This window comes from Myotis nattereri (genome assembly GCF_964212035.1).
Source record: "Myotis nattereri genome assembly, chromosome: 2".
In the NCBI taxonomy this organism is placed as follows: Eukaryota; Metazoa; Chordata; class Mammalia; order Chiroptera; family Vespertilionidae; genus Myotis; species Myotis nattereri.
The window spans coordinates 193276986-193303493 of record NC_138076.1 but is presented as its reverse complement, the minus strand read 5'-3'; the positions used below and the strand labels follow the sequence as shown (position 1 = coordinate 193303493).

The 26508-nt window shown below is 45.5% G+C and overlaps 1 protein-coding gene across 2 annotated transcripts; it reads left to right on the top strand.

Annotated features, from left to right (window-relative positions):
* Positions 1-3306: 3306 nt before the first annotated feature.
* On the top strand, positions 3307-26473 carry PHC1 (polyhomeotic homolog 1). Of its 2 annotated transcripts, none has more exons than XM_081082941.1 (15): positions 3307-3444; positions 6319-6476; positions 7552-7662; positions 8617-8697; positions 9215-9364; positions 9948-10103; positions 15957-16452; positions 18096-18865; positions 19612-19759; positions 20238-20449; positions 21252-21366; positions 23590-23698; positions 23913-24063; positions 24466-24697; positions 25485-26473. In XM_081082941.1, exons 2-15 carry the CDS (start codon positions 6363-6365, stop codon positions 25637-25639), a joined length of 3000 nt encoding a protein of 999 aa, XP_080939067.1. In that variant the 5' UTR covers positions 3307-3444; positions 6319-6362; the 3' UTR covers positions 25640-26473. The 2 variants fall into 2 exon arrangements, with proteins under 2 accessions (XP_080939067.1, XP_080939066.1); XM_081082940.1 differs by lacking the exon at positions 3307-3444 and adding an exon at positions 4738-4784.
* Positions 26474-26508: the final 35 nt, after the last annotated feature.

Here is a 26508-nt window from a genome sequence, read left to right as displayed (position 1 = left end):
ATCCCCATTATCTTCATTTCATCTCCCAACTGGACGTTAAAGTGGCATATAGAATTGTGGTGGGATGGGGCGGGACATGCATGATGGTTTACATCCCACACTGCTGCTGGTTAGAGTAAAGGTTTGGATTTCTCCCCCCACCCCCTTCCTACTTCATCCTACCCACATTTGCATAAAAATGTGATCACCCAGGTTTACTTGCTTGGTTACTTGTAAACAGACACATTCCAAGGATACTAATACCTCTAGGGTTAAGGAGCACCTCTTCCTTCACAATTCATTGCACAATGCTGGGCTTAAAAGAGAAGCTTGAAACATTCAATGCTCAGTTGATATACAAAATTACATTAGCCTATTTTCTATTCTATTTCGTTTAGTGGCTTCTAAACAGTTGATTTCCTTTCAAATCCTGATATTTCCTTATTTAGATAAGTTTGCAGGGGGAGGGTTCTATTTCCACTCACCAGATAGAATGCATTTCCTTTTCACCTATTTAGGCTAATGACTTGCAGTGTTATGCAGAGTAAAGAAATTATTTAGCCTCCATTCACAGGAACTATTTGGTTTGAAAAAGAAAAGACTAATTCCAGCAGGATCTTTAAATGAAAATGAGAAAGTTTAGAAAAAATATAAAAAAAGCCAGTTGTGCATTTTCTAGGAATCACAAATTGTTTTGTTCCATTTAGGTGGAGAAGCAATTCCGTACCTGTTTCCCAGCTAATTCTGCCCACGACGACGACTGTCTTATGAATGGAGGTTTTCTACTACTTCACTTTACTGTTGGATACATTTCTTTTTCATGCTGAATTTTTCTTTGGGAAATTGCTTAAACCTATGACCCAGAAAGACTCCTGTGTCTTGGAGAATAATGAACTTGAAAAGAATTACGGCAAAATACAGAGTAAAGCCTCTACATAAGTTAAACCACTAGCTCATAATTAATAAGGCATGCTCTGTGACAGAGTATCCCTAGCCTAGATTTATATCAGTCAGTGAACACAATTATACTTCATCACTAACTTATCACCTGACAGCATCTAAATTCGTAACTTTTAGTAGATGTAGGGGCCGAAGATTCAGGAAATTAAAAAAAAAAAAATCCTTAGAGGTGGGATGTGACTAAATGAATTGGTAGTGGGTTCTGCTCCATATCTAATGGGGCTGAAATGGCCAGGTCCCCATTAGGTATGCAAGTTCCATAGGCGATTGGAAAAAAAGACACTGGTGGCATCAGGACTCCTTATCCTTGAGATGTATTACAGGCCTTCTGTAGACACTTGGTGATAATTCTCCCACGGAACCCATGAAAACACATGAGTAATGTTTCTTGGCCTGCATATCACATAATCGGAAAATTATCTATAGGTACAACTTGTTCTTGGTGCTCGGATATTCAGCGTGGGCTCAGTATATCCATTCTAAGCCTCCACAAGGAAGCTTTCAACTTTGACGGGCCACAAATCTAAATGACGAATGCTTTACCTAGTTTTCACCACTAATTCTCTGCCAGAATCTTTTCCAATTCATCCCCAGCCAAAGCCTGTCATTCACCCTGGCAACATACCCTTTCACCCCCCTACACCTCAGGTCTGCCCTTTTCCAGCCTTTGGCTGCCCTCTTTCTCCCCTCGCATCCTTGTCTGACTGGTTCCTTGAAGCCTGGCAGAGATTCTTCTCTGGCACAAACCTGGCTCCTGCTCATTAAGAGTCTACACCCCCCTCTCTCAATGCAGATCTAACTTATAGACAAGGGGAACACTTCTCTATCTTTTGTGAAAACAAATCACGCCTTGGCTTTTAAAGGCGAGAATAAAGAGTGGGTTGACAAAGAAAACCACCGGATAGCGCAGAGGTGAGAACAAGATATGAGGTTAAAAATAATGAGTGGACTATGCCAGCAGCAGAGGAAGCATCACCCCTCGTTACTAAGCCGCAAGGTGTCCCCCGGCCCCTTCGGTGAAGGTTAACGAGGGCGATGATCTGCGCGCCCCGCGCTGGTGTAACCCGAGCTTCCAAAGCAGCGAGTGGCACATCGCAAGTGCCCTATGGACACTTGCCAAGCGCTCAAAGTTTAAAAGAATAAAAAACGCATACACGACAAAGGCTACCGCCTGAGCAAATGCTTCAGCGGTTCTCCACCTGGGGGTCGCGACCCCTTTGGGGGGGGTCCAACGACCCTTTTCACCGGGTCGCCTAAGACCATCGGAAAACACGTATCTAATTACATATTGTTTTTGTGGTTCATCACCATGCTTTAATTATGTTCCATTGGTAACAATGAAATTGGGGGTCCCCACACCATGAGGAACTGTATGACAGGGTCGCGGCAGTAGGAAGGTTGAGAACCGCCGGGTCGGTGCTCCCAGGCCCAGCCCCATTGTCTACCCTTCGCGCCCCGGCCTTCTCCCCGGTTTCTGTCCTCCTTTCACACCCACATTTCCAACTAAGACCGCGCGCGGACACACAGCCCCGGGAGGACAGACTGGAGCGTGCCATGCGCAGCCAGCTGTGTGGGGAGGCGGCTTGGAAGCGAGGGCCCCCGGCCTCGGGGAGCGTCCTTTCCCGCCTTCTCCGTCCGAGTTGAGGTGAGCGATGCGGCCATCGGCACGCTCCCTCCTTCTGCTCGGCCCTGGCTGTTCTTTCCTGCTCGCTCCTTCCCCGGCCCATCGCTGCCCCGGGGTCGCTGCCTGCCCTTCCTCCCCGCTGCCTGTTGGTCCCTTTGATTCTTTCTTTCCATCCCCTATTCCCAGACGCTCCAGGAAAATCCCCGATGTTCCCCTTTCTCCACGTCACTTCCCTCCCTTCTCCATCTCCCTCCGTTTCTCGGAGAGGTGCCTTCCCCACTAGAGGCCAGCACTCGCTCAGTCTCGCCCCTCCGTCCGCGGAGCCGCACTCGGAGAGAAAGAAGGAGGAAAAAAAAAAAAAAGAGGAGAAAGGGACGGCGAACGAGGGGGGAAAACACCACCCCGGGCCGGCAGCGCGGAGGCCCGGGAGCGCCGTCGCCATGGCAACGGGCGCCGGCAGGAAACGAGGGACCCGCGGAGGGAGGGGGAGGAGGGCGCCGAGGGGAGGGGGGGAGGGGGGCCGGGGGAGGGGTCCACTGCCCCGGAAGCACCTCCCCGCCAGCCCCCTCCTCCAGCCCGGCCCGCAGCCCCCGGCCGGCCGCCCCCGCCTCTCGGCCCGGCAGGAAGTGACAGGCCCGGAGCGCGTCCCGGAGGCCTGGCAGCCCGCGGCCGGGCCGGACCCGGAGCGGCGGGAGGGGCGGGGTGCTGCGGCCGCGCCGGGCGCCTCCCACCCCGCCCTCGGCGCCCCCGCCCCTCCAGGAAGGGGAGGAGGCGAGGGGAGCCCGCCGCCGAGGCCGACGAGCCCCCCGCCCAGCCTGGGGTCCCCTGCCCATGAGGTGGACGCCCCCCGGGAGCCCTCGGGTGCGGAGCCAGGCGCGAAGGTAACCCGGCGCCCGCGGGCTGGGGAGGGGCGGACCCCTGGGGGCTGGGCGGCGCGGGGAGGCTGCTCCGGCCGCCCCGCCGCGGGCGTGTGTCGCCCCAGGTACCTCCCCCGTCCACCCCGGCCCCCCCCCACCCCGGCCTCACCTCCAGCGCCCGGCTCGGTCCTCCGACTCTGCCCGTCCTCGCCTTTCTGCTGCTCCCGTCGCCGTGCGGGATGCTGTCTGTCCGGCACCCTCGTTGCTTCTGACCGCTCGCGCTCCCATTCATTTCTCCTCCTCGGACTTCGGGTCTCCCCTCCGAGCACGCTCGCTGTCTAGTTCGCTCCCCGCTTCTCAGGGTGCGCGGGGTCCCGCAGCCTCCGGTCCCTCGGCTCCTGCCTGCCGCGCCCCTGCCCGGCGCCCCGCGATCGTCAGCACGTCTCCCCGCTCACCCGGGCCGGTGCGCTCCGCGGCCGCTCTGTCTGCCCCCTGCCCCGCTGCGTTCGATTTCTCTTCGGAACCTCCTTGTCATCAGGGTTCTCTGTACCGGCGAGGACCCCGGGCGTCTGCTCTCCCTGTTCTCCAGGTCACTCCCATTTGTTTGGCACGGTCTTCCCCGGACCACCCCCTTCTCCCGCCACCCCGTCCCGCGCCCCAGCCTTTCTGCACGACAGTTTCATGCTTCGGGACCCTGATTCCCTTCAGGTAACTCCTGGTCCGTCGGCCCTGCACCGGGTCCACGTCAGTTCCCTTTCCTAGCCCCTCGCCAGGGGGATCTGTGCTCCTACCCACCCCACCCATCACACCCCACCCATCACACCCACAGACTGACTACCTTTCAGGGTGACCGTGGGCTAGCTGTTCTGGGGACCTCTGATGATCAGCGTCTCACTCTTTCTCCCCCTTTAATTCTGAAAACTTAAAAATTCACCGTGCCGGCCAAACTTTTTGTCGTTTTTCTTTTCTGTGCTTCTGTCTTACAATTCAACATTGATCCCTGAACGACTAGATTTATGTGCCTGGGATCCAGGACTCCCGGTTTTGATAACTAACTGCCCTGGATTTTTATTAAAGACTTCAAAGCCTGTCCCTTTCCATCTCTATACTGTAGTCATGTCACAATCGGAAGAAATTAATAGGAAGGATTGTACTCTGGGGGGAGTGAGGGATCGATCGTATGGTTTATTAGCATTTTCACCTATGAACATAGGAATTAGTGGCCCCCCCAACCCCCCAGCTAGTCAAGGGGTCTCATGTCTCCGAGTCCAGTGAACTGAGTCCCGTGATAGATACAACTGTGCGTGCTGCCTCTAATCCTTACCCACTTTTTTTCTTCACATGCTGATAATGAGGATTCATGGGTCTGTATCTGTTTAGTGCTTTGATATTTTGGCAAAAGATGTGGGGAGAAGATAGACTGGAGTTGAAGCTGATATGATTTCTCCTGTATTCGTCCTGGGTTGTACTCATGTTTTCAGTGACGTTTGCTATTCCTAAATGAAACCGAAGAGATGCGTAGTTCTTGGGGGATACTGACGCGATCAGGTAATATTGGGAATGGAATAACAAGAAATCTCCCCAACTCTGTTTAGTAGGCCAAGCGAATTGATTTTATTTACTTTGTTTGTCTGTTTTGGAGGCAGTCATTAAGCTAAACCCATCATAATAAAACTGTTGACAGCCCTTAGCACAAATCCTGGTTTGATGTTTACATTTGTAAACCAAAGAGTGCTCTGCTGACCTAATATTTCTAGTGGCCCCTGTTCCTCAGAAGTACAGAGTATAGTGTCCAGGTTTAACAAAAGAGAAAAAATAAGAATGAACAAAGACAAACCTTGTCATTTAGTGCTGCTTTGGAGGTATACATGTCTTCTTGTTTCTTTTTTATTTTTTTGCCTGGTTTTTACCAGTGAATGTGAGTGTACACCCCAGAGGGTGGATTGTGATCACTTTAGTAGGCTAAAAAAAAAAAAAATTAAATCTTACTCTCTTAATGATTTTCATTACTGTCTATTTAATGTTCAGTACCTGGGAGTCATTTGTTAAAATGACATGTTCCATTCAGTTGTGAAGCCTTTGCAAATGGGGAAACTGAGGTATAAGAAGGGCAAGTGTTATTAGTAACCTGAGCTGGAACCAGGCGGCCATTTGGGCTCTCTGGGCTGTAGCCTACCTCTCCTACCTCCTAGTTTTATGACTTTCGTGATGTATTTAGCATATCTGTATTTTAGGCCCCCTCCATAAAAGGAGGACAATGAGTACTCAAACTGAATGACACTGCCTTAATCACAGACGTTTTTCTGGTTTTGAAGAAGAAGCATGTGCTAGTGTAAAGACTCCACACTCACTAGGGCAACTTCTTTCACTTCAGAAAACCTCATTTCCACAGTTGTCAGGTGGGGATGTGATTGTTTACCTAACGGCACTGGGAGAGAGAATGTATGTGAAGAGAGAGCCTGGCCCTGTGAGAGGAGGCACCTAGTGGCTTCTTGGTTATTAAGATGATGCTGATAAGAATGAGATAAGCATAAGTTTTAAGCAGATGCAGATAAAAATGAGATAGCTATAAGTTTTAACGGGGAAGATTTTAAATTATTACAAAGTGTTACAGGAATGTAAAGTGGCCTTAGTATTATGAGGTGCTGTCTTACATTCTGGCTGTTTTATGTTAATGACAGCTATGACGGAATATGGAAAGGCTGTTTATTTTGAGACACTGCATAACTTCAAAAGAGGGTGTGTGTGTGGGGAAGAGTGTATTGCAGATTTGGTAGTAATAACACTAGAAATTGTGGATTATGGAAGAAGAGGAAGATTCTTCTATCTAATTTAAGTAACATGAAATAAAAGTTTGAGATCAGGTGTAAATATTAATCCTTGGCTCCTTTTCTCTAGGTCTTGAGTCAGAGCACCAGCCTTGGGGACCCTGGACCACTGTCATGGAGACTGAGAGCGAGCAGAACTCCAACTCCACCAATGGGAGTTCCAGCTCTGGGGGCAGCTCTCGGCCCCAAATAGCTCAAATGTCACTGTATGAACGGCAAGCAGTGCAGGTGAGGCTCAACTCTGAGGGGCTGAGATCTGTGAGCACTGGCTTGGGGTAGGCAAGGGTGCTGGAGGATAATTGCCCTTAGTTGCTTTCCAGGACACTGGGGGAGTTGAATTAGGTGATGACTAAGGTCCCTGCTAGCCCCGAGAATCTTAGGAATTTATAACAATCTGAGCAAGCAAACAGAGAATGAGATTCAGTCTTTAAACTAAGGTGTTATTTTTTGTTTTGTTTTGTTTTTATACCATTCAGTTCATAGAGCTAGATTCTAACCATTTCTCCTCATGGATTGGCAGGTTTTTAATCTTCAGTCGTTTGTATAAATCATTCTGAGTAATGAAGTGTAAAACTCTTTAGACTAAAGCTGTATTTTTAGACAAATAGTAAATCCCACGTTTTAAAAAATCTGGGAATGGGCCTGTTACTTAAATATTTAGGTTACTAGAATAACTATGCACATCATAAGAATAGCTCTCATTATTAGAGAATATTAGTTAACACTAAAACTGAATTACCAGTATCATGTTTATAAACACCCATTAGCATTATACTGGAGCTATTTGAAAATGCCAGTTGTTTGAAAATTTTACCTGATAGAATCTTTCATAAGCTACTACTTACTCTTATTTTTTCATCATTTTCAACCCCTTAGGGCTCTATTACCTCTATTGTACCCCTAGAATATGGTCTTTTATTTTCTTCTCTTTACATTAATTGACATCTCATTGATTTTTATCCTGTCTAGTCCCAATTCTTTTTCTTGCTGTATTATGTATTTCCAGATTCCATTTTGGGAAATAAGCGTTCATGTGAGTTACACTGCTTTACTTTTCTTTATATACAAGAATAGAATAGAGCATAGCAGAATTAATTGCTTCTCCACTTTTTGAGAATTATATGAACTTACTGGTTCTCATATAAACAAATTGGACAAATCAGAAGTTGATGATTTAGCCAGACTCCCATCTTCCTTTGTTTCTCTACTTGCCACGAGTCCCTTTCACAGGATCCCAGCGATGTGTGTAGGATAGGAGTGGGGAGTGAGTCTGAGTGGGCTGACCTTCTCTTTCTCCTCCTAGGCTCTGCAGGCGCTGCAGCGTCAGCCCAATGCGGCTCAGTATTTCCACCAGTTCATGCTCCAGCAGCAGCTCAGCAATGCCCAGCTGCATAGCCTGGCTGCCGTCCAGCAGGTGAGAGGTCAGCAGCCAGCTGGCCCAAGAGGGAAGGGATTGGTGCTACAGGTGGGTAGGGACACACTGCATCCTCCACGAAGCCAAGCTGGAAACAGTCTCCTCCTCCTACGTTCCTCCCTCCCGTAGGAGTGTGAATGGGTCTTAGCTCCAGGGGCTGCAGTAGGAACTGTGGAGAAACTCCCTTTCAGGAGTAGGATGGCTGTGTCTAGACCTGCACTGTGCAGTGTGGTAGTCACCAGCCATGTGTAGCTTTTGCTCAAGATGTGGCTAGTTCAAATTGGGGCTGTGCACTGAGAATTTGGATTTCAAAGCCTTAGTAAGGGAAAAAAAAGTAAAATATCTCAGTAGTTTACATTGGTTACATGTTGAGATGAGATATATTGGCTTACATAAGATAAAGTGGAAGAGGGTATAGGAGGATAAATGGTGATGGAAGGCGACTTGACTTGGGGTGGTGAGCACACCATACAAGATGATATATTATAGTATTGTACACCTGAAACCTACATAATTTTATTAACCAATGCCACCCCAATAAATTCAATAAAAAATTAAAGTGTACTTTGCTTATTTCTTTTTTCTTTTAAAAAATGTGCATACTAGAAAATTACATATGTGGCTCGCATTATATTTGTATTGGACAACTCTGGGTTAGGCTTACCAGTGACTCACGATGGGACCTGACCAAAGGTTCTTCCACCTAAAAGAAAGTGGGAGGAGGACAGCTTGCCTGGCTGTCCCAGGAGGGTTATGTGGGAGTTGTTGGGTTACCGCATGTGGTAATGTGAGGGTTATGGGCATAGTGAGTATACTTGTCCTTGCTCCACAATAGTCTCTCAGTTCTTATTGGAAATGTCTGTTATGTTTTGTGCCTCTGATTTATTACTGGAAGATTCACAGGCTTTTCCTTTGTTTTCTCTGCTCTTTCTTATTTTCTTTCATCTCTAACAGGCCACCATTGCTGCCAGTCGGCAAGCCAGCTCCCCAAACACCAGCACCCCGCAGCAGCAGACTGCCACCACCCAGGCCTCAGTGAGTGCTGCTTCTGCCCACTGAGTGGCTTCTCTCTTTGGGTCTTTGTCTCTGGGTTAAACTTTGTGCAGCTGATCTGGGAGTGTTCATTGAGCCGTCGGTGGTATTTACTGCCCTTATGTAGAGCATGTTTGTAAAAGGCAAAGTGACCCACTTGGATCTGCATGAGTCTTAATGAGGAGGTCTAAGAAAGGAGAAAGAAAATCCTGGGGAAGGAGCAGACATAGTAAAGGGAAGGGACTAATCTCTGGACCCTTCAACGACAAGTAAAATTTGTTCCGTTTCGTTCCTTTGCCTTCTCAACTGTAACGCTAGTGATTAGGCCCAGTTTGTTTACTTTGGTAATACCCTGGAGTAGCCAGGATGACAGTTGTGGACAGGAAGGTATTCATTTCCCCGGACTCTATGAAAGTGAGATATTCTGTTCTTGACCGGGTCACTCTGAATTTATCAGTCATTTACATTTCCTTTTATGTCTCCTAAATCCTCAGTCCTGGTTCCTTTCTGTACCGCACAGATCAATCTGGCCACCACGTCGGCCGCCCAGCTCATCAGCCGATCCCAGAGTGTGAGCTCTCCCAGTGCTACCACTTTGACCCAATCTGTGCTACTGGGGAACACCACCTCCCCACCCCTCAACCAGTCCCAGGCTCAGATGTATCTACGGGTAAGCCACAGACACAACTGCCAGTGTCCCAGGGACATAATGGTTCTGTCCCTGGCGAGGACTTGAGCAAAATTATTTTATTTAACCATAGTTACCCAGCTGTTTTAAGACAAGCTGATCTACTTCTTACTTACTTACCTTTAGAAGCAATGCTCAGTATTCACAGGTAGCCTGCAGATGACATTGAGATCCCAAGTTAGAAGATGCTCACCTTAACATTGACCACATTAGCATCAGATACTCTGATCCTTAGACCTGTGGCTCAAGCACACAAACCCTAAGTGCTCTTAGCCTGTCTGCTTACTGTGCGTAAAGACTTGTTCTGGAATTCTCATTGTCTCAACTTCTTGCATGTTTGCTCTTTGTTCTCAACCTGTAGTTTTGTGCACATTCCAGGTTTTCTTCTGGATGATTCATCACGTATGGAGAATAAGGGTCTCCTGGGTTGGTGTGGAAAGGGGCAGGACTTCGCTGTTTCGTATCTTCTGTTTATTTTGTCTTGTGGTCCTTCCCTTCCGTTTCTTCTGTCTTTCTTCTTTTCCTCTTGTTCTCTTTCCTCTACTCTTCCTCCTCTCCTTGCCAGCCACAGCTGGGAAACCTATTGCAGGTAAACCGGACCCTGGGCCGGAATGTGCCTCTAGCCTCCCAGCTCATCCTGATGCCTAACGGGGCAGTGGCTGCAGTCCAGCAGGAGGTGCCATCTGCTCAGTCTCCGGGAGTTCATGCAGATGCAGATCAGGTCAGTGGCAGCATTGACCTGTGGACGGGCACTGGGGAGGATGAAGGGAACGACCACAGACCAAGGCCCACCCTTCTGCCTCGTTACCACTTTTCAGGATTCTTTTTTTTGGTGTTTTTTTTTTTTTTTTTTTGCCTTTAATTTCTATAGAACTTGAATCCCTTACAACTTTTGAGTTATTTGAATTAGGGAGAAAAATAGATTTGACTGAAAATAGCCCTCTGGATCTGGGAAGTCTTATTTTTAACATAGGGCAGATTTCCTTAACATTTTTTTTTTTTAGCCCTTGATGGCTCAGTTTATTCAGGAAGTCTTTAATTCTCTCTTCTTGTAGTACTGTCTCTGGAAGATGAGGAATGGTTGAGGGAATTCTGTTCCATAGATGTTAAGCTGACATGGCTGAGTTGCTGGCAGAATATTTGATTCCTTCTCTTTATGAGTTCCTGTAGCTCTCTCTGCTTCTGCTCACAGTGTAGTCCCAGTGAAATCTTTCTCACCATTGCTTCTCACTATACCTTATCTCCCTGCCCCCAAATGTGTGTGTGTGTGTGTATATATATATAAAGTGTTAGTGTTGTATACAGATTTTGAGCCAAATTTTTATCTTCTTATGAACGGGATATAAACTGGGCTCTCATAATACTTATTTTTATTTTAGTTTATCAGTTAGCAAGTAAATATTGGGTTTTCTATTGCTGTGCTCAGATGTATATTAGAAACTTAGGAGGGCTGGAAATAAGTATGTGTCAAGTCTTTATAAAGAGCTTGGAGAACCAAGAAGTACAAAAGTAAATTGCTCTAACTCTGAGTGACACAAGTAGAGAAGAGTAGCTGCATTACTTCTCAGTGACTCTTGGGATACTTGAGCAAATTTTTAGAGGACGGGTATGATTTGATTTGGAATAAAAGGAAACTGTCCTGGAGACAGAACAGTAATGTGTAAAGGTATAATTTCACATATGTGACTATGAATTGGGGCGAGTGGATTAAGAGGCGACAACATGCTTGATTGTAGAAAAGGTCATGTTAGGGAGAAATCTGAAAGCCAAGTAACTCCATAGGTAAGAGGGGTCATTGCTGGTTGTTGAATAGCTGATTAATAGGCTAAGGCAAGTACTTTAGAAAGAATCACCTAGAAACATGTGCCTGGAGAAGAAAGAGAAATTAGGGAACCTACTAAGAAATGATTGGGGTCGCCCTAGCTGGTTTGGCTCAGTGGATAGAGCATTGGTCTTCGGACTGAAGGGTCCCAGGTTCCATTCTGGTCAAGGGCCCATGCCCTGGTTTTGGGCTTGATCTCCAGTTAGGGAGTGTGCAGGAGGCAGCCGATTGATGATTCTCTCATCATTGATGGTCTATCTCTCTCCCTCTCCCTTCCTCTCTGAAATCAATAAAAATATATTTTGAAAAAAGAAAAAGAAATGCTTGGGGTCATTTAGTAAGAAGGTAAGACCTTTGTTTTAGACTCTGGTAATAGCAGTAGGATCAGAGGATGAGGTTGAGACTGCTTTCCTATCCAGTGGTTTCATTTATCCATCTGCTTGTTGAGTGTCAACATGTGGAGGGACAGAGTAGTGGTTAAAAATGTGAATCTGATGTTTGGCTCAGATTCCAGCTTCATGACTCAAATAACCTAACATCTTTTCGCCAGTTTCTTCATATATAAAACATCTATGAAATTATAAAGTATATACCTCAGGGTGTATTGTGGGGACTAAATGAGTTGATATATGTAAGTGTTTGAACAGTGTCTGGACATAATGAGTGTTAAGAGTACAAACTATCATTATTATATATCAGACATTCCTTAGCCTTGAATGCCCAAGAAAGTCATAATCCCTAGACTGATAGAGATTACAAATCACTGAAGCACCAGACATTGAATAAATAATCACCTGGATGGTTTGATAATTGCTTCATTAGGAAGTACTGAGTGCTCTGAAAGGGAGTTAATGGAGCCTTGGGAAGGCCTCCCTGAGAATGACAGTTAAATTGGGTCTGTAGAAGTTGGTCAGGTGAAGACATTGAAGGAATGGTGAAGGCAGAGGAATCTCATGTCCAGAGATCCTAGGAGGGCAGGAGTATTATATATTTGAGGAATTGAAAGAAGACCTGTGTTCCTGGAGTTTGGCAAAGAGGAGTGGAGATGATGTTGGAGATGGTCGGAGAAACCTCATCTTGCCGGACCTTGGGCGCTGTGTTTAGAATTTGGAGCTTTATCTGAAAGGCAGTGGGAAGCGTTGGAAGGATTTTAAACATGGAAGTGACATGAGAGATTCGATTTTTGATTTTTTAAATTTGCAAGACTGTTGGCTCCTCTATGGAAGATAAAAGGAAATGGCTTGAGTGAATATGGGGAGAGTAACACCCGTCATAGGTGGTAGTTGTTGAGATGGACAGAAATGAATAGATTTGAGAAAAACTTAGGAGGTTTTTAAAAAAGGAGAACTCATTCAGTGGTAGAGAGTTGATGGAGAGGCCTGAGATGAGCTATGGCACTGCAGAGAGATGGCTGGTAGTGATATTTACGAGATGAATGTTGGAGAAGTGGATTTGGGGTGAAGTTCACTTTTGGAAATGCTGGCTTAGAAGTGCTTGCTACCCAGAAGAAGATACTGGATCAGCAGTTTTTTATATGGTGCCTGAGCTCTGAGTTGGAGGTAAACATACAAGAGTAGTAGGCATATAGATAATTGAAATCAAGAGAGTGTTTGAAATTTCTTAGGGATATGGTATGGATTGAGAAGAGAAAAGCCTTTCAGATGGAGCCCTGAGGGTTAGGATGAGCCCTTAGAAAAGAGAGCAGTTCGAGGTTGAGTAAAGGGTGATGGCTGGCAAAGGGGAGTAGGGAAGAGTGACTGACAGAGAGGCAAGAAAATCTGGATTGTGTGTCATGAAGACAAAGGATCAAAATGGAACAAGAGTGGCAAGAGTCCTTCATCAAGTGCAGTAGAGATGGCAAGAAAGATGGAGTCACCGACATGGATGGGAGCTATTTCAGTGGAGTCATGGCGTGAGGCAAATGACTGGATAGTGGGAATAGTTGCAGTGAATGTAAATAGTTAAGAGTTTAGCAGTAGCCCGGCTGGTGTGGCTCAGTGGTTGAGCATCGACCTATAAACCAGGAGGTCATGGTTCAATTCCTGATCAGGGCACATGCCTGGGTTGTGGGCTCAATCCTCAGTGTGGGGCATGCAGGAGACAGCCGATTGATAATTCTCATCATTGGTATTTCTCTCTCTCTCTCCCTCTCCCTTCCTTTCTGAAATCAATAAAAAATATTTTTAAAGAAAAAAAAGAGTTTAGCAGTAACAGGAAAGAGGATGAAACTGGGGGCGGGGAAGTGGGGTTCCAGGATGCTGATGGAAGGAAGCCAATAGAGGAGAAATTGAAGAGACAGGAGAGAATTGATTATATAAGCTTCTTGAAAAGTAGGAAGGATAGAAGGAGAGAAGGGAGAAGTAAGTGATGGGTGCTTATGCAGCTGAACGTATAGATTTGGTGGTGGAATTGATGAAGCATCATGCTCATGTAATGGTTTTATTGTTTCCACAGGGGTGGGTGAGAGGGGAAAGAAGAAGTGGTTCTCATGTATAGGGAAAGTAGCAATGTTTTAAGTAGCCATTATGGAAAGGAAGCTGACTAAAAAAAAAAACAAAAAACTGTCTAATTGCCAGATAATAAGTGCCCCAGCACCCAATCCTGATGATTCTTGTAAACCATTCTCTAAAGCTATCATCTCTTCTTCTTTGCTCCTATTGCCTGAATCCAGGTTCTTTTCATTTTTCACCTGAATTACTGTACTAGTTTTCTAATTGGCTTCTTGACTTAAGCCTTTCTCTACTTCTAATCCTCTTCCACATTACTGTCAGAACAAGTTTTCTTAGAAAATATATGTTGTTACTAGCATTTTAAATTGTACCTCTGATATGAAGAATTTGATCAATCATAATCCTTGGCTCATGACATTCTCTCATTAATGGCCCATTCAAGGTGCACTTTTATTTATTTACTCAGTAAGTTTTAAAATACAATAAGCAATCCCAGTTTCATCTACTGCCTGCCTCTACCCAGGGTGAGGACATTCTGATTCCTACTAAATTCATCCTTCCCTTGTGTCTCTTTTTATATGGTTTTATTGTATTTACATATAATAAAGACATTTTTATAATGGAAAATTTTAAACATATAAAAAATTTGAATTTCTACATACTTACCATCTAGCTTCAACATTGATGAACACATGGCCAGTATTTTTAGGCCTTTCACACACACACACAGACACACACACACACACACACACACACTCAGGGGTGGGCAAAAGTAGGTCAATAATAACAATAAATAATATAACAAATAAATAATACAAGAATAAACTTTTTAATACTCATAACTGTAAACCTACTTTTGCCTACCTCTGTATATAAAAATAAAAAATAGAATATATAAAAAATACATATTTTATTTTAAAGGTACTTGTGCTCTTCTCAATCCATAAAGTACTGTATGCAGTCTTTGAGAATGCTTTCTTAATAGCTTATTGTCATGATCCATCCATATTGTTGTATGTCATTGTACTTTATTAATTTTGATTTCTATATAATAGTCCATTGTGTGAATATATTATAGTTCATTTATTTTCTCTTCTGATAATGGCCATTTGGGTTGTTCTAGGCACTTACTACTATGAATAGTGCTGCTGTGAACATTTTTATACCTGCCTCCAGTTGTACACAGCAAGGGTTTCTCTTTAGGAATTCCTGGGGTGTAGGGTGTGTGAATGTTCATTTTAAGATATGATGCCAAACTGTTTTCCAAAGTTGTTGGACTGATTTCATTTATATTTCCATCAGCAATGTTTCAAAGAATGGTTTCAACTGTAGATTTCATCATGTTTATTCTGATTAATATTCTCCAATAGCTTCCTGTCATCAATTAGGTACTCATCATTCCTTCTCTCTATTCATATTTCGGAGTACTTACTATGTGTCAGGAACTGTGCTAGGTGCTGGGAATACAACAATGAAGATGATAGATACACGTTCTGTTTCCAAACTGAAGTTCAGACTCTCCTTATTTTAACACACCAAGCCCTTCATGATCCGGCACCTTTCTACCCCACTACCCTCAGCCCACTTTCCTGGTTTCATTTCTTGCTACTCCCTCTAACTCCAAACATAAAGGAAATATTTATAATTTCCAAAAATACTATTCTTTTTCTTGGCTCAATGGTCTTGCAAATGTTACCTATATTTTCAAACCCTCACCTTCACTATTACCGATTGGGCCTCAGGTCAAGCATCACCTGTGTTAGGAAGCCCTCCCTAATCTTTGTATTCTGAGTTAATCTTCCCATTCTGGGCTCCCACAGCACTGTGTGCATACCTGTGCATAGTGCCATATTGTTATTGGTGATTTTCTTGTCTTTCTTTTCTAGTAGAAAGTACTCATTAATAGCAGGGATTGTGTCTTTCATCTCTGCATTCCCAGTACCCAGTGTAATACCTGAAGCATAGTAGGTATTTGGTAGATATTAAATGAATGAATGAATGAATGAATGAATGACTGGAAAGAAAAGGGAAAATCTGAGACACTTTGATGGAATAAATGACTGTACTTGGTGATACATTTGATACTGAATAAAGGAGACTGAAAATAAAATTTGATATAAGAGTTTTTCCCTGGGTGACTGGAAGGCCTTTAATGTATATAATTGGGAAATTGAGCATACAAGTTGAGGTGGGCTGTGGAATATCTGCTGCGATCCTTGCTGCTTCTGAATCTGTCACTGAAATCTTTGACCCTAGTGCCTCTTGTTCACCTTTTCTCAGTCTTGTTCTTCTTGTCTTTCAGGTGCAGAACTTGGCAGTGAGGAACCAACAGGCCTCAGCCCAAGGCCCTCAAATGCAAGCCTCTACTCAGAAGGCCATTCCTCCTGGAGCATCCCCTGTCTCTAGCCTCTCCCAGAGTTCCAGCCAGGCCCTAGCTGTGGCTCAGGCTTCCCCTGGGGCCTCAGGCCAGTCCCTCAACCTTAGTCAAGCTGGTGGAAGCAGTGGAAATAGCATCCCAGGGTCCATGGGTCCAGGTGGAAGTGGCCAGGCACCTGGAGGCTTGGGTCAGTTGCCTACCTCAGGAATGGGGGGTGGTGGGAGCTGTCCCAGGAAGGGCACAGGAGTGGTGCAGCCCTTGCCTGCAGCCCAAACAGTGACTGTGAGTCAGGGCAGCCAGACAGAGGCAGAAAGTGCGGCAGCTAAGAAGGCAGAAGCAGATGGGACTGGTCAGCAGAACGTGGGCATGAACCTGACACGGACAGCTACACCTGCTCCCAGCCAGACCCTTATTAGCTCAGGTAAACGGTCACTTCTCATGTCATTAGTCTCAGAACCATTTGAAAGCTCAGAATACATTTCTTTCTTTGCCTTTTTCTTGCTTCTTGTCACATCACCCTTGATCATATTAGTTCAGGGAGGCAGGAGGACAGGTAACAGATCTTTTCTGTTTCCACCAGGCAGCAATCATTTTACAAGTTGCCTTAGACCCTGAGTTCTTTAGTTTACTTACTCTACCTATTCATTTACCCAGTTCTTATTCAATTGCGTACTATGTTCTAGGAGGGCTAGAGTTACATCTTTGAAAAATAGATCCCCTGTCTTCATGGAGCTTAGAATCTAGCATAAAGGATGAATACTCCTCATCGGTGTTTGATGGTGGTTAGGTGGCCTAATGTAGAGCAGAGGTGACATAAGTGTCCTAGGGCACTTAGGACTAGCAAATAGAGCCCTGGTTTAATATAGTCAACTTGTGCCTGGCTGGTGTGGCTCAGTTTTTGAGCATTGACCTATGAACCAGGAGGTCACAGTTCCATTCCCAGTCAAGGCACATGCTCAGGTGGTGGGCTGGATCCCCAGTGTGGCGCATGCAGGAGGTAGCCGATCCATGGTTCTCTCTCATCATTGATGTTTCGATCTCTCTCCTTTTCTCTCTAAAGTAAAAAAAAAAAAAATACACACACACACACACACACACACACACACACACACACACATAGTCATCTTGTGATCATCTGTGTCAATGATAAGGGTGAAGAAGAATAAATAATATAACAACCCAAATAGTTTATACTTGCTTTCAGACTCTGGTTAGATATAGTTAGGTATGTATACCTTACTTGGTAATGTTTTTCTTTTTACTTGGTAATGTTTAGTTTTACCTTCCTTGTTTCTAGCACTTTAGTTATTGCTACATATGTATAATTTATTTACAAAAGTTAATTATTGGTTGTAGTGCTAATAACTTAGTATTTACATACTATAGCAGTTCTGTTTCCAGAGTGCTTTCATAACAAATATGTTTTCTGGACAATCTGGTAGGCGTATGAGGCGGGGAGTGAGGTTGTCAACTCATTTACAGTGGTGGAAACTGGGTAAAGTCAGAACCTTCGGCTGCTGACTCTGAGACTTCTCATGGTGGGGATCTAAGTTGATGAGTCTTAAAAATTAACATTCATGGGAAGGTGTTGGTATATTTACTTCCAAGGACATTTATTCTTTCAGTGACTGTTAAGTGTTTCTAATGTGCTGGATTAGAGGGATGTAAAAATGAATAAAACATGGACTCAGCCTTGAGGAACTCAGAGTCCAATCACATAGAAGATGAGCCAACTTACTTGACTGAGTTCAAAGTAACAGGATTTAAGTATAGCAAAGAAAATAAGTTAGATACATGTAAGAAATTACTGGAGGTCATTAAATGATTGAACAAGGGAGTTCTTCTCTTGAGATCTTTAAGATTAGAGACAGTAATATCTGATAATGTCTGACTCAGGAAAGAGAACGAATGAGGTGATCTCTTAGGACCTTCTAGGTTGGATTTCCATCCATTGTGTGATTCCAAAACTGAGTACAGTTTGGAAAGGCGATTTTTACTTCCCATAATGATGATTATTTCCTGCTTTTCTTCCTTTTTGTTCCATTCTGGGCGTGGTTCCTATAGCCACCTACACACAGATCCAGCCCCATTCCCTGATTCAGCAACAGCAACAGATCCACCTCCAGCAGAAACAAGTGGTGATCCAGCAGCAGATTGCCATCCACCACCAGCAGCAGTTCCAGCACCGTCAGTCGCAGCTACTCCACACAGCCACACACCTCCAGTTGGCCCAGCAGCAGCAGCAGCAGCAGCAGCAGCAGCAAGCCACAACCCTCTCTGCCCCTCAGCCACCACAGGTCCCACCTACTCAGCAGGTCCCACCTTCCCAGTCCCAGCAGCAAGCCCAAACCCTGGTTGTTCAACCCATGCTTCAATCTTCACCCTTGTCCCTCCCACCTGACCCAACTCCCAAGCCACCCATCCCTCTCCAATCCAAACCACCTATAGCACCGATCAAGCCTCCTCAGTTAGGACCTGCTAAGATGTCAGCTTCCCAGCAACCACCACCCCATATCCCTGTGCAAGTTGTGGGCACCCGACAGCCAGGGACAGCCCAGGCACAGGCTTTGGGGTTGGCACAGCTGGCAGCTGCTGTGCCTGCTTCCCGAGGGATGCCAGGTACAATGCAGCCTGGTCAGGCCCATTTGGCCTCTTCGCCACCATCATCCCAGGCTCCTGGTGCACTGCAGGAGTGCCCTTCCACACTGACCTCTGGGATGACCCTTGCTCCTGTGCAGGGGACAGCACATGTAGTAAAGGGTGGGGCTACTGCCTCCTCACCTGTTGTAGCCCAGGTCCCTGCTGCCTTCTACATGCAGTCTGTGCACCTGCCGGTGAGTGACGTCTGATGGTTTTGAGGGTGCTGTCACTCTCTTTTTTTAATTAAAAAAAATTGATTGATTGACTTTAGAGAGATAGGGATATGTTGCTACACTTATTTATGCATTCATTGGTTGCTTCTTCTATGTGCCCTGACCAGGGATTGAACCCACAACCTTGGCTTGTCAGGTTGACACTCTAACCTACTGAGCAACCCAGCCAGCGGGGCCACTGTCACTCTTAAGAGTGGACCTGTGGCTGAGTAGAATTAGAGCTTCACATAGTAGGGGAATGAAGAGTTTAGAAGGTTTTTATTTGTTCCTTTGTGAGAGATTAATGGAAACTTAAGATACTAATATTCTTTTTGTAAGAGAGAGCGATGTTAATGTATATAATATCTGAACTTCATACTCCTAAATCTGCTACTGAAGTCATTCTGGGTTTTTGGATCTGTACTGGGTTTGATCAAGATAGCTGTAACCACCTAAATAATCTTTAGAAAACAACAGTTCTTAGTTGGGCCATAATGAATCCAGGGTCTCAAGGTCTATGTCAGGACTAATGAACGTTGCATTTTCTTTTGTCCTGAGGTGGAAGTTACACTTCTTGGGAATGACCAGGAATTTTAATGTACCATGAGAAATATACAAATTGGGGAATCTGGAACTAAGGAAACTTTATCTGAAAATATGGAGTATTTATGGTTCCTTATCTTCCTTTACTTAAAACTCTTGATTTCTTTTCTGTTCTTTTCTTATAGGGCAAGCCCCAGACATTGGGTGTGAAACGCAAGGCTGAATCTGAGGAGGAAAGAGATGATGTCTCCACATTGGGTTCAATGCTTCCTGCCAAGGCATCTCCGGTAGCAGAGAGCCCAAAGGTCATGGAGGAGAAGAGCAGTTTTGGAGGTGAGAGACTGTCTTCTGCAGTGCTGTTGGAGTACACAGAGATTAACGTTCTGAGTGAGTGAGCTAACAGATAAGTCTGGTTCTGTAGAGTATGGGTCTGCAGTTGGTGGACAAATGAATAGATTGAAAAAAACAGAATCCAGGGTGAATGAGCAAAGGTGAACATGCAGCCCGGATGATGTGGCTCAGTGGTTGAGCATGGACCCATGAACCAGGAGTCACGGTTCGAGTCCTGGTCAGGGCACATGCTCATGTTGCCGCTCGATCCCCAGTAGGGGGCATGCAAAAGGCAGCTGATCGATGATTTTCATCATTGATGTTTCTATCCCTCTCTCCTCCTCCCTTCCTCTCTCTGAAAAAAAAAAAAAAAAAAAAAAAGGTGAACATGTATTATTGTGGAAGATTAGGCTGGCTTGGCTAATAGAGGGGTCAGTTACGTTATCCCATATCTATTCCTTAATTTGTGTTTATTTTCCAGAGAAAGTTGAATCAGTGACCAGTGTGAATGCTAATACCCCAAACAGTGAACTAATATCCTTGGCACCTGCCCCATCAGCACCACCTCCTACACTAGCCATGGTGTCCAGACAGATGGGCGACTCAAAACCCCCACAGGCCATTGTGAAGCCTCAGATTCTCACCCACATCATTGAAGGCTTCGTCATCCAGGAAGGAGCAGAGCCTTTCCCGGTGAGGGCAGGGCCGGAAGATGGGGCTTTCAAGTGGGGACTTAGCCTGACTGTTGCCTTTTCAAATGCCACTAAACCAGAGGGCTCAGAACTAGTTAGTTACTAGAGAATGGTTCAGTTCTGCTGTTCATTTGGTGAGTTGTAAAAGGAAGGGAAAAAGAATAATATGTGGATCAGAAAATGAAAATTTTGGGAAGAGAAGAAAAGGCAGGAGGTGACCTTGAAAGCTGTAATATTTTATTAGACCAGGGGTCCTCAAACTTTTTAAACAGGGGGCCAGTTCACTGTCCCTCAGACCGTTGGAGGGCCGGACTATAGTTTAAAAAAAACTAGTCGGCTGCTAAGCAACAGGCAGCGGCGGCAAAAACACCCGGCGGGCCGGATAAATGTTTTCGGCGGGCTGCTGCGTGTGGCCCGCGGGCCATAGTTTGAGGACCCCTGTGCTAGACAAACTAGGTTTGGTTTATAATGAAGAAAATTGTGGTAGAAAGTTAATGGACTATTCTAAGTACCACAAGTTGCAAAACTAGAACATAGGTATCCTGATTCCTAGTGCATTCCCTCAACTTAGGAAGGAAAAGGACAAAACAGGGAGCCAGGGTAAGACTCTGTTCTCCAGTGTTTGTCTGAAAAAAGCCTCTTAGAGACTCTTGATTCCCGTATTGAAAATGATTCTCTCTGAAACAGACTTGACCATTAGCTTAGAAATCCAGGCAAAGACTTAATGGTGAGAAACGCTGGGAAAGCTATGGAGAAGCAGAAAGGAATTAGGCTAACTTAACTGTGACCTTCTTCTGGGACAGGTGGGTTGTTCTCAGTTACTGAAAGAGTCTGAGAAGCCTCTACAGACTGGCCTCCTGACAGGGCTGAATGAGAACCAGTCATGTGGCCCCTTGGGAGGGGACAGCCCATCTGCTGGTAAGTATTTACTTAGAGACCTGTCTGGGGAAGGAGGCTCATGCAGATGTGTTTGAAGACTCAGTATAAAATAGTAATAATCAGTTTAAAGTGGGACTTATATAATGTCCATCCAGACACACATACTATATCACATACTAGAATATGTAGAATCACATAAAAGGAATTCCACAGGATTAGGGAGATTTTTATCAGGCTAAAGTAAGCTGTTAAATTGTCTTATGTAATAAAAGGCTAATATGTAAATTGACCAAACGGTGGAATGACCGGTCGCTATGATGTGCACTGACCACCAGGAGGCACACACTAAATGCAGGAGCTGCCCCCTGGTGGTCAGTGCACTCAACAGAGGGAGCACCTCTCAGCCAGAAGCTGGGCTCATAGCTGGTGAGCACAGCAGTGGTAGTGGGAGCCTCTCCCACCTCCATGGCAGTCGGACATTCCCTGAGGGCTCCCGGACTGCGAGAGGGTGCAGGCTGTGCTGAGAGACCCCCCATCCTCTGAGTGCACAAATTTTGTGCACCAGGCCTCTAGTTTAATATAAGGGTATATTTTTCAAAAGATAATCTAAATAAAATAGGATATTTCTAAATCTCCAGTTCTCTTTAGGTTTTATAATCTACTAGAGGCCCGGTGCACAAAAATTTGTGCACTCGGGGGGCGCGGTAGGGGGAGTCCCTCAGCCCGGCCTGTGCCCTCTCTTAGTCTGGGACCCCTCAGGGGATGACCACCTGCTGGCTTAGGCCCGCTCCCCAGGGGATTGGGCCTAAGATGGCAATCAGACATCCCTCTGGCAGCCCGGCAGCCCTTGGGGGATGTCCACCTGCCAGCGGGGAGCAGGCCTAAACTGCAGTCAGACATCCTTAGCGCTGCTGAGGAGGCAGGAGAGGCTCCCACCACCACCGCTGTACTGGCAGCCATCAACCTGGCTTGTGGCTGAGCAGAGCTCCCCCCTGTGAGAGCGCACTGACCACCAGGGGCCAGCTCCTGCATTGAGCGTCTGCCCCCTGGTGGTCAGTGTGTGTCATAGTGACCAGTCATTCCCAGTCCTTCTGCTGTTAGGGTCAGTTTGCATATTACCCTTTTACTATATAGGATAGCAGCCTGGTGCACGGGTGGGGGCCGGCTGGTTTGCCCTGAAGGGTGTCCCGGATCAGGGTGGGGGGTCCCCACTGGGGTGCCTGGCCAGCCTGGATGAGGGGATGATGGCTGTTTGCAGCTGGTCACACCCCCTTCAGGGTGGGGGTCCCCACTGGGGTGCCTGGCCAGCCTGGATGAGGGGATGATGGCTGTTTTTAGGCTGCCCGCACCCCCTTCAGGGTGGGGGTCCCCACTGGGGTGCCTGGCCAGTCTGGGTGAGGGGCTGAGGGTCATTTTCAGGCTGGCTGGTGACTGAAGCTCCCAGCCTCTCCTTTTTTTCTTTTTTTTTTATTCTGGGATTTATTTACCTTCTATGGCTGTCACTGGAACTGAGAGCCGGCTTTAGCTCTGAGGCCGGCTCCAGCTTGAGGCCTCGGCTGCTGAAAGCAGGCATCTGGGTTTGTTTGGGTTCTATAATTGAAATATTGTTGCCATCACTGCCGCTCTAAGCTCCGAGGCAGGCTAGTTGAAAGCAGGTTTCTGGAGCTTGTTTCGCTTCTATAATTGCAACATAGTTGCTTAGACTGCAGCTCAGAGGCCGGCAGCGGCAGGCGGTGAAACTTGGCTTCCTCTATCACTGGAGCAAGCAAGCCTCCTGTTCGCTTCAGCTGCCTGGCTGCCAGCTGCCATCTTGGTTGGCAGTTAATTTGCATATCACCCTGATTAGCCAATTGGAAGCATTCAGGGATATGGCCAAGTTGCATGTTTCTCTTTTATTAGATAGGATATTAAAGACTCTTATTTACATTTCCTTTCTGCTTTTGGGAACTTTTTGGGGGAGGGATATCTTTCTAGGCATTAGTAATTAGTTCCTCTCTCCTGTTCAGAAATGCAGTCTTGGCTGAAATCTGAGGGTGTGATTGGGATAAAATTTGTAATCAAAATAGAAATAGTCTAGCTTAAGGATAGGAAGACTAAAATGAACGTGCCTTTGGGATTCTGGAATTCGAACTTTATGTTTTAGGGTGGTGTAGGTCTTTGGGGGCAAATTCTGAGAGTAATTAGAGTCCAGTTCTGAGCCTACTGATGGTTTGAGCAGCAGCAGAAACCCCTGCAGCTTTCGAGTGATGCCTTGTTTTTCAGAGCTAGATAAGAAGGCGAATCTCCTGAAGTGCGAATACTGTGGGAAGTACGCCCCTGCAGACCAGTTTCGAGGCTCCAAGAGATTCTGCTCCATGACTTGTGCTAAGAGGTACTGGGCACTCCCCCTCACTTTCAGCAGTGGTTTTTTCATCTAATATTATAGCCCTTCCCTAGGATCATCAATCTCACAGCTGATATTTGAGTGTCTCCTTTGTTTTTATAGTCTTCCCCAAATCAGCTCTTAAAATACCAACTCACAAGCTTAGGGTAACAAGGTAGTTTTCTGTAGCACCTTTGATCTCTTACATGTGCCTGACCTGTAGGTATAATGTGAGCTGTAGCCACCAGTTTCGGCTGAAGAGGAAAAAAATGAAAGAGTTTCAAGAAGCCAATTATGCTCGTGTTCGTCGGCGTGGACCCCGCCGCAGCTCCTCTGACATCGCCCGAGCCAAGATCCAGGGCAAGCGACACCGGGTGAGCTGCTGTCCCAGTGCCACCGTTAAAATGGGCCTAAACTGTGTGAGATCACAACTCTGGTTTTGCATTGATTGCCTTACTCCAGATTCCAAGATCCTGACTTTTTTTTCTCTCCTCTGATTACTGGTTTATACATCCATTAATCCTTATATTACATTTGAGTAGGGAAAATCTAGATCATTGGTAGAAGGGGAGAATCAAGAGTTGATAGTTTATACTTGAAAGGCACTTGAGAGTAGACAGGTGACTGACTGGACATTTGCAAATGAAGTACAAATTACCTCACTTGTGGTGAGATTCAGTGTTCCTCCATGCCCGATATGAACCCAAACCCAGGGGGGTTGGGGAAGGCAGAGGAAACTTATTCATGACCTCACTGTTTTTCGGTTTTCTTTATAGGGTCAAGAGGACTCTAGCCGGGGTTCAGATAATTCCAGTTATGATGAAGCACTCTCTCCAACATCTCCTGGGCCTTTATCAGTGAGAGTGGGGCATGGAGATCGAGACCTGGGGAACCCCAATACAGCTCCACCTACCCCAGAATTACACGGCATCAACCCTGTGTTCCTGTCCAGCAATCCCAGCCGTTGGAGTGTAGAGGAGGTGTATGAGTTTATCGCTTCTCTACAAGGTACTGAGGGCCTATCCAAAAGAACTCAGGTCACATATATAGTTTTCCTGAGCTCTTCACACAGGCCTTGAGAACAGGGAACATGACTGACTTTTAAGCAGTAGAGGCTTGAAGGCTGTACTTTTTTTGATATTTATTCAAGTTACTTGCCTACAGGCTTGTCTACTAATTCCATCTGGATTGTCATTCTCTGTTATGTCAGCAATTTCAATGTATTTCATCTCGTATGATTCAGCTTTCTTACCATTAATTTTTGCATAAAGCACATTTTTATGTGATTGTGACACCTACCATGGATAGACTTTTTCAGTGGAGAGGGGGATTAGAAAATAAGGGGCCATTATTGCCCCATTCTCTTCAAAGCAGGAATGTTTATGAGCTGTTCTTGACAAAGGGATGGTTTTCTCCAGAAATCTCCCTGCCCTTCTTGCTATTTGTCTGAGTTCTGTGCTCTTAAACAAGTGTCACAAAGGCTCATTTGAACTTTTCTTGCCAGTGTAAAAGAAAACATTTATTTTTGTCCCCACCCTTTCCCCCTCCTAAGGCTATTTGAATGAGGTTATTTCTCTGGTTGGAACTTAGTTCCTCCATGATCTTGGCTTTCTTTTAAATAGCCAGTTGCCGATTTCCTTTTCTTCCAAAGCTTGTCATCTCATATCTTATTACTGAATTTAGGATACGTACTTTGGGATTAACCATTGCTACGTTTGCATGTTTTTCATCGAGTTTCCCCCTCCTATGTGGTGCTACCTTACACTTTCTCATACATATTCCCATTTTCTTCTAGGCTGTCAAGAGATTGCAGAGGAGTTTCGTTCCCAGGAGATTGATGGACAGGCCCTTTTATTACTTAAAGAGGAACATCTTATGAGTGCCATGAACATCAAGCTGGGCCCAGCCCTCAAGATCTGCGCCAAGATCAACGTCCTCAAGGAGACCTAAGGTGGCCTTCTTGCACAAAGCAGCCTAAGGCAGACACTCCCCACTGTCCAGGCTATAACCTGCCTGGTGCCCGCAGACTTTACAGGGAATAAATATCTTTTCCAATTACATACATCTGTGGAGGGGATTTCTAAGACAGGGAAAGAATGTGCAAGAATTGGTTGCTGGTGCTACATGGTGGAGCTTGGACATTTTCTCTGGGTTCTACTTTATTTTCTAAAATCTTTACAGTTCTTACCATTTTCACCTACCCTAATCCAATCTTTATAAAAATGAACTCTACAGAGAACTAGTACTGCTCAGCCTTTTTCTGGAGTGGGGTAGCCAGGGTCTTAGTTCTCCAAGAAGATACAGTGTGGCAAGGCAAGGAAATGGGTGGAAGGTAGGTGTGCCTCCCCAGTGGGAGGAGGAGGGTTCTTCTAGCTTGACACAAGCGGTAAAATCCAGTACTCCCTCTGGATTGTCGGACTGTAGCTATGGCCCAGTTTTCTTCGTCATCATCCACTCCCTTACTATTGAACGTTTTCTCCTCCATCCATGGCAGGCTCACCAGCTAGTGTAGGCACTTGGCTGGCATCATTCTGTTTTGCTGCAGGGACTAAGTGTTTGGCACACATGTGGCTGTTGTCATTCTTCCTGTATCCTCCCTACTCCCTTCCAATTTATCTGATGTCTTCTACCTTTTTAGTTCCAACTCTGCTGTGTCCAATAGCTTTATAGAACAGGAGTGTGTGGAGCTGAGGTCAGGAGGATAAATGCCTGCCTTAGGCGCTATTCCTTATACAACAAAAATACTCAATATTTTTTTCCTCTTCAGTAAAAGGATAAAAATTGGTCTCAGTTGTCTTACTCTAATCCAGTGTCTTTAG

Excerpts from the sequence above, each read along its gene's own strand:
- PHC1 (XM_081082940.1), top strand. Across the intron at positions 16,453-18,095 it reads CCAGACCCTTATTAGCTCAG|CCACCTACACACAGATCCAG; the intron begins GTAAACGGTCAC and ends TGGTTCCTATAG. Across the intron at positions 24,698-25,484 it reads GTTTATCGCTTCTCTACAAG|GCTGTCAAGAGATTGCAGAG; the intron begins GTACTGAGGGCC and ends ATTTTCTTCTAG.